This window comes from Macaca thibetana, chromosome 2 (assembly GCF_024542745.1).
Source record: "Macaca thibetana thibetana isolate TM-01 chromosome 2, ASM2454274v1, whole genome shotgun sequence".
NCBI classification, from domain to species: Eukaryota; Metazoa; Chordata; class Mammalia; order Primates; family Cercopithecidae; genus Macaca; species Macaca thibetana.
In genome coordinates this window covers 142,907,432-142,914,220 of record NC_065579.1, presented here as the reverse complement: position 1 = coordinate 142,914,220, position 6,789 = coordinate 142,907,432, and the positions used below count along the sequence as shown (strand labels likewise).

Genomic DNA, 6,789 nt, shown 5'->3' with positions numbered 1-6,789 from the left:
CGGCACTTTGCAAAACTCCTCGCCTGCCCGCGGCGGCCGCAGCTCCGCGCCCTGCCGCCCCGGCTCGTCCGCGGGGCAGCGGGCGGCGGAGCGCGGCGGCGCGGGGAGCAGGAGGCGCGGGGGCCCCGGGGGCGGCGCCGGCGGAGGCGGGAGCCGAGGCGGGGCCGCGGCAGCCCCGCGCCGCGCTGAGCCGCCGTCCCCGCCGCGCAGCCATGGCCGCGCCGCCGCCGCCCCGCCGCCCGCTCGCCTGAGGCGCGGCCGGCCTCCGGGCGGGGGGCCATGGCCAGCGCCGCCGAGCCCCCCGGCCAGGCGGCCGAGTACCTGCAGGAGCTGACCCGGATCGTCGCCGCGCAGCAGGAGCTGCTGGCGCGCCGGCGGCGGCGCATCGAGGAGCTGGAGCGCCAAGTGGCGCGGCTGAGCCGGGAGAACGCCGGCCTGCTGGAGCGACACCGGCGACACCTGGCTGCGTGCGCCCGCCGCCCCGACCCGGGCCCCAGTCCCGGCCCCGGCCCGCAGCCGCTCGGCCCCATCCCAGAGCTCGGCGGTCGCCGAGACAAGTAAGCGGGGCCCGGGGCGGCGGGTGTGCCGGGGGCGTGGGAACTTCTTGGGGCCCGCGGCTTCCCTCGGGGCTTGGCTGGCAGGCGGGCGGGTGCGGGGGGGCGTGTGGCCGGTCCGGGAGCGCCCACGCCCGTCGCCAGACCCCTAGGGGCTCCCTGGGATTCTCTGGCGGGGTCGCCTCCCAGACCCGGAGCTCGATCTCGGGTGGGGACTGCGCTCCCTGGAAAGGGGCTCCAGGGAGCTGCCCAGCGCTCCCGCCGGCCTGGCTCTGCGATGCAGCGCGGACTCAGAGTCGGCGACCCCCGGAACTCGGATGCACCGGGCGGAGGTCTGTCCGGGGAGCGGATCTAGGTCTCGCAGCAGCAGGGCCAGAACTCCCGACCCGGAGATCCCGAGACCGGTAGGGAGGGGTCGCGGGCCGCGCGAATCCCGCCCTGGAGCGAGCCTGGGTCGCTTGCGGGTCGCGGTGTCCCTGGAATGGACTCTGCGCTGTGTCCAGTCCGGGACGCGCAGAGCCCTCCTCTCTGGACGCCTCCGTCTTTTACTTCAAGGCTGGGGTTAATTCCCGACCGCCTCGCCCAGGGATTACCCGGGGCCATTTCGGACCCAGGATTAAGTGAGGGATGGGGAGAGGTACAGGGCGGGGCTGTCCAGCAGGCCCGGACCCCAGCGTCCCTGTCGGCTCGCAGCCCGCCGGCCGGGTTCCCGTTTGCCTCCCATGGGTGTGGGTGTCGAAACCCGGAGCAGCCTCACCCTGTGGACCTGTGGGCGCCCATCTGGGGCAGGACAAAGGGGCTGGTAGGCTTCGGTGCCGCTGGGGCGGGGTTTCTGCTGCTTTGTGCCCTCTGCCTGCCCCTCTGCTTCTCTGTCTTCGGGATCACCCGGGGCACACTATGAGTTGGCCTGGGGAAGACTAGAAATCACTGTGTGGTTGGGGGAGTGGCCGTGGTCAGGGCTTCAGGACAGTCTTCCTGCTGGGCGGCCCTTCCAGGGTGGAAATGGGGGAGGAGTTAGCCGTGGTCCCAGAATGGGGGGTGGTTCCTGATTCCCAGGAGTCCCAATACTGTCATGGAGACCCGAGTTTCCCACCCCAGGGGGGCTGCAGTGACTGTGGCCATGGGACAGGCCCTGCTTACTGCCCTGCCTGGAGGGTGTGCTGGCTCTGGGCGGTGCCAATGGGGCTGGGGGGCTCTTTGGAGGAGCATTGTGAGGATGGGGTCGGGCTGTGGGTGATCGCATGGCTCTGTGTGTGTGTCAGACTCTTGCTCTCTGAATGAGAGCAAGGAGTGAATGAGGAGGGAGGAGCAGGGTGTGTGTATAGCTCCTAACTGGTGTCACTGGGAGGAAGCAGAGACCCCACCCACTGCCTGTCTGGGCCCCACTCCTGGCCCTCCGGAGTCTCTAAGACTCCCTTCACTCTTCAGTCCTGCCACAGCAGCTGTGGGTCTCCTGGAGCTGGTCTCAGAGGGGCCCGGGCCCTTTCCCCCACACCAGGAGAAAAGAGAAGCTGGGGTTGCCCAAGGAAAGTCCTCAGCAGCTTGGGGAGGTGGCACCAGGGTAGGTCCCGAGTCCCTGCTTTCACGGGAAACAGTGACACGTTGGTTGGCACATGCCTCACACCACCACCCTGGGGAATGGCTTCCTTTTTCCCCTCAGCGTCACCCCTGGTGACCACGCAGGGGACAGGAGGATGCTGAGAGGCAGCACATCTGTCCTGCCCTGGGGCATCTGGGTTGCATCCAGGCAGCCCCTGGCCGGGGGAAGCCAGGATGGGAAGGCTGGGATTTCGTTTCAGAAGCCCCTGGCTCTGTGTCCACCTGGCTTCCCCTTAGTGGAGACACAGCCATGGTCTATGAGAGAGAGCATCGCCTTTAGGGAAAGCAGGGTAGCAGTACAGTTCTCAATCCACGGTCTAAGTCGAGCATGGCTTTCAAACTTGAACGTGTACACCAGGAGCCTGGGAATCTTGCTACAATGCAGATGCTGAGCCAGTGGGTCTGGGGCGGGCCGGAGTCTGCATCTCTAGCTAGCTCCTAGGACACCCACTGCTGCTGGGCCCGGGCCCCAGGGTGAGCAGCAAGGCTGTGGGGAGTCCTGGTGTGAGCAGGAGCTGTGGGTAGGTTCTCTTCAAGATGGAGCAGCTGGGTCCATTTTTGTACATCTGATTCACTCCCTAGTCTTTTGGGAAGGAGAGTGCTGGGGTCTCCTCCTCTCACAGGAGACTCACAGGGACGGGTGCATCATGCAGCCTGCTCACATGCGTAGGGTTCTGGGCCCCCCGGGACTGCTCTGCAAACCATGGGTTGGACGTGTCCTACTGCCCATCTGTAGAGCAAAGTGATTTATGCCTAAGGAACATGGGATAACCAATCCCCTTGAGGACTTTTATTAAGCACCTGCTGTATGCAGACTCATTATCAATGTGCTTGGAAACATAAGAGGAAGAATGGAGAGGAGAGGAAGAGAATAAGCAACTCTGTGTGGAGAGACCAACATGAGTGGACAAACTAGGGTCCCAGGCCCAGCCCTGCACTTCCCATCTGGTGACCATGGGACAAGTCACACTACCCCTCCTAGCCTCGGGTTTTCTGAAATGCAGGCAGAGCAGGAATGATCATAGCTGCCTCCCATACTTTTTTGAGGATTAAGCAAAGATGGGCATGGAGGAAACTGGTATACTGTAAGTGCTTAATGCAGGTCAGATTCTTTCATCGTCCACCTGTTTCTCATTTCTTTTGGGCCAGCTGAGTACAGGCAGGGGGTGAGAACTTTGGAGCCGGGTGCAGGAGGCATGGAGAGGGGAATGGGTTACCGTGAAGAGGGCTGCCCAGAGGCTAGGTGGGGGTTGAGCATGGGTTTCCCAAGGCGACAGGGCCATGCAAGGCCACAGCATCAGGATTGACTTCCTGCTGGGGACTGAGGTCCCCTTTTCCCCTGCCTGCACACAGAGGCCCTGTGAGGGAGGGTCTGGCGAGCATGCCAGGCTAAGCCAGGCCTGGCTGACCTCCTACTCAGCCTGCGGATTCTCTGGCCTGAGTCAGGAGCCCCCAGCCTGCCGCACAGACAGAAGGTGCAGTGACTCGTGGGGGGATGGATAGATGCAATTGAGAGACCACTGAGCAGCCTAGTCCTGGGACAACAGTTAGCCTGGCACTGCCTCACCCATGTAGTCCGTGGGCAGGTTGACTTTGTGTGCCGGAAGCGTCCAAGTCCAGAAACCTTTAAACTCTCAGAGAGTGCTCTTTCATGCCTTGACGCTCCCTGAAAAATACCATCGTGAATTTCTCAGCTCTGGGAAAAACAGGATGATAACAGGAAAAAATACAGTGATGGGATGCCTGTGGTTACTTTGATTATTTGGCTACGCTTTTTCCCTGACATCAGAATTCATATCCAAAGTCTGGTTGGCTACATGCTAGTGATCTGTTTCTGGAATTGCTGTCTGCTCACTAGAGGTTCAGACGCATAATAGGCACTCAGTAAAGATTTGTTGAGTGGATGAAGCCAGAGGGATCGATTAAGGCCATTGCATTTTCCTTTAGAAAGTCAGTTGAACTTCAGCAGGCACAAGTGGATTGACAACCACCCAGACCCAAATCCCAGGGAGCCGGGATGGGGCCGACGGCTGCATCCACCAGGGGCTTCCTGTGTGCCTGCCCTGCTTGCGGTCTATGCCTTGGTCAGGTCATCTCCTTGTCTCATCACTCCTGTGAGGCAGGTGCAGCTGCTGCTCCCATTTTACAGATGTGGAATCTGAGGCTCAGAAATCATGGCCTTGCCCAAGCTCTCCCATCTGGCTAGGGGGTGGAGCCAGGTCTGGCTCGGCCTCCCTGTCCAGCCCCCTGCCCCCCGCCCCCTGCCAAGATGGAGTCTTGCTCTGTCATTCAGAGCTGGAGTGCAATGGTGTGATCTCAGCTCACTGAAACCTCTGCCTCCCGGGTTCAAGCAATTCTCCTGCCTCAGCCTCCTGAGTAGCTGGGATTACAGGCGCCACCACGCCCAGCTAATTTTTGTATTTTTGGTAGAGATGGGGTTTCACCATGTTGGTCAGGCTGCTCTCAAACTCCTGACATCAGGTGATCCACCCGCCTTGGCCTCCCAAAGTGCTGAGATTATAGGCGTGAGCCACCTTGCCCAACCTCCCCCCAGCTCTTATCCACCCACCACCTGCCCTTCATGCTGTCAAATGGCCAGACCATCTCCCAGGATCTTGGTGACTCCTGGCCTCTTGAGCTGGAGAAAGCCCAGATGGGAGGTTTCCGCCCTGCCGTGTGCAATCTTGTCACCAAGGCAGGGCTCCTGGTGTCATGTGGGGTGGCAGTGCAGAGGGGGCAAGGATTTAATGAGATGATCCCTTCCAGCCTTTGATCTTTCAGAGTTCCTTGGCAGAAGGAAACATCGCCTAAGGAGGCTGGGGGTGGGGGTGGGGAAGCCCAGTGGAGCGGCCTGCCTCACTTTCTGGTCCCCTCCAGCCCTTAAGTGCTGTCATATCACTGGGAGAGGACGTTTTTCTGACGCTCTGAGTTGGTGACTCACTCTGGGGGAGGTTTTCAGCGGCATTCAGGCTCTGTTGATTTACCAAACCAGTATTCTTCCCGGGTTCGTGGTGACATTAACCGTACGGCGGCACGTCAGTTCAGAGGCAAGCTCGGCGTGGCCACTGATGAGGGGGCAGCAAGCAGAGACTGGATTGTCCTAATGGGCAGCAGACTGATGACACAGGAAGCCGCCCTCAGGAGGGTCCTGCCGGGAGCCCCGATAAGTGTGTTGTTCTTCAAAGTAGCCGGGAAGCAATGCTGGGCCAGGGGCTGGGGGTCTGAGGGCACTTAGGTGGGATTTCCTGTCCCCTCTTAGCAAAGAGGAGGGGGCTGTGGAGAGACCGAGTGAGGCGAGAGGGCTCTTTTCTGATCTCTGAGTTGGCAGAAAGGGTGGCAGGGCGGAGGGAGATACCGTATCATATTTTGGTTCAGTAATGTTCTTGTTCTCCCTGCCAAGATAAAGCCTGTGTCCAGTGCTGGGGAGGATGTCCCCAAGTCAGGAACGAGCTGCAGCGTGCTCTGGGAGACTTGTCCTGATGGGACAAAATGTGTTCAACTCCAAGGGAGTGGGGAGAGCAATTCTCATTTTCCAGCAGATGGTAGAGTCCACAGAAAGACGAAGGAGTGTGTCTCCAAAGCTCTCCCAGCTGTCTGACAAACTGGGCAAATTATTATTTTACAACCTGGAAAATAAACCATGAGATGTTTCTTTATCCAGCTCGAGCTGAGGAAGACAGCGAGTGGCACTGTGTGTGAAATAAAGTTGGGACCTACTTGTTTCTGACATTTGGTTTTCGCCTCCCCTTTTCTGGATTCAGGCTCGCTGCACCTGCAGAGATCAGGAGGCTTGGCCGTGCTAGGAGGAGTGAGAGGGGTCGGTCACGTTGGAGGGGCCCGGAGTCAGGCATTTGGGGACATCAACATTTTTTGCCAGCTGGGTGGCTATTTCTCAGCTGTTTTGTCTATGACATTGTTTTGACAGCTGATCCGGTCTTTTGTGTCTTATTTTCTGTGTGGTTTTTTTTTTTTTTTTTTTTTTTTTTTTTTTTAAGAAGGAGCAGTGCTTTGCCTAACTTGGGAAGTGCACCATTCTAAGCTTGTCAGGGTGTCAGCCGTATAATTGCCACAGAGCAGCAGAAAAAACAACACAGGCCAGCCAGGCGTTCTGCAAGAACTGGAATAGGGGAGAAGGAGTTGACCTAATTGGAATGGAGCAGAGGCTGTCGTGGGGCCAGGAGGCAGTCCGAGTTCAGGGGCCTCCAGTGTTCTGCCCCCGCCTAGGGCAGACCCGGGCCAGGCTGCAACCAAGTGATTCGAACGGAAGCTCTGAGGCAACAAGGCCTTGGGAGTTTGAATGCTGCCCTCCGAGGGGTGGATATTCCAACAGGATGCACCGGGCCAGTTATGGCAAACATTGGGTGCTTCTGTTTTCATCGGGAAACAGCTGCTGCCTTGAGGTTGCCAACGCCTCTCTCCAGCCCATCGGCCTTGGCCTTGCTCTGGGGACCCCGCAGGCCCCCATAGGTGGCTCCTGAGCAGTTAGCCCTGTCCCTGAAGCAGGCTGGTAGGATCCTAGCCCTGCCTCAGCCACTTCCCTGCTGCTTGGACTTTCCAAGTAACAGCCCCAGCCTCTCTGAGTTGCTGTCTCTCCCCATGAAAATGGAGAAGGCCTCTTCCGTGCAGAGAGAGCAGA

The 6,789-nt window shown here is 59.6% G+C and overlaps 1 protein-coding gene across 3 annotated transcripts in view; it reads left to right on the top strand.

Annotated features, from left to right (window-relative positions):
• The first annotated feature begins 249 nt into the window (after nt 1–249).
• The window catches only part of IQSEC1 (IQ motif and Sec7 domain ArfGEF 1), a 387,620-nt gene continuing 381,080 nt past the window's right edge, over nt 250–6,789 (top strand). For 2 of the 3 annotated variants that reach the window (XM_050781451.1, XM_050781450.1), the window contains exon 1: nt 256–557. In XM_050781451.1, coding sequence (XP_050637408.1) covers nt 280–557 — 278 coding nt within the window. In that variant the 5' untranslated portion in view covers nt 256–279. Of the gene's footprint in view, nt 558–6,789 lie in introns of all 3 variants that reach the window. The other variant, XM_050781445.1, reaches the window with a different exon arrangement.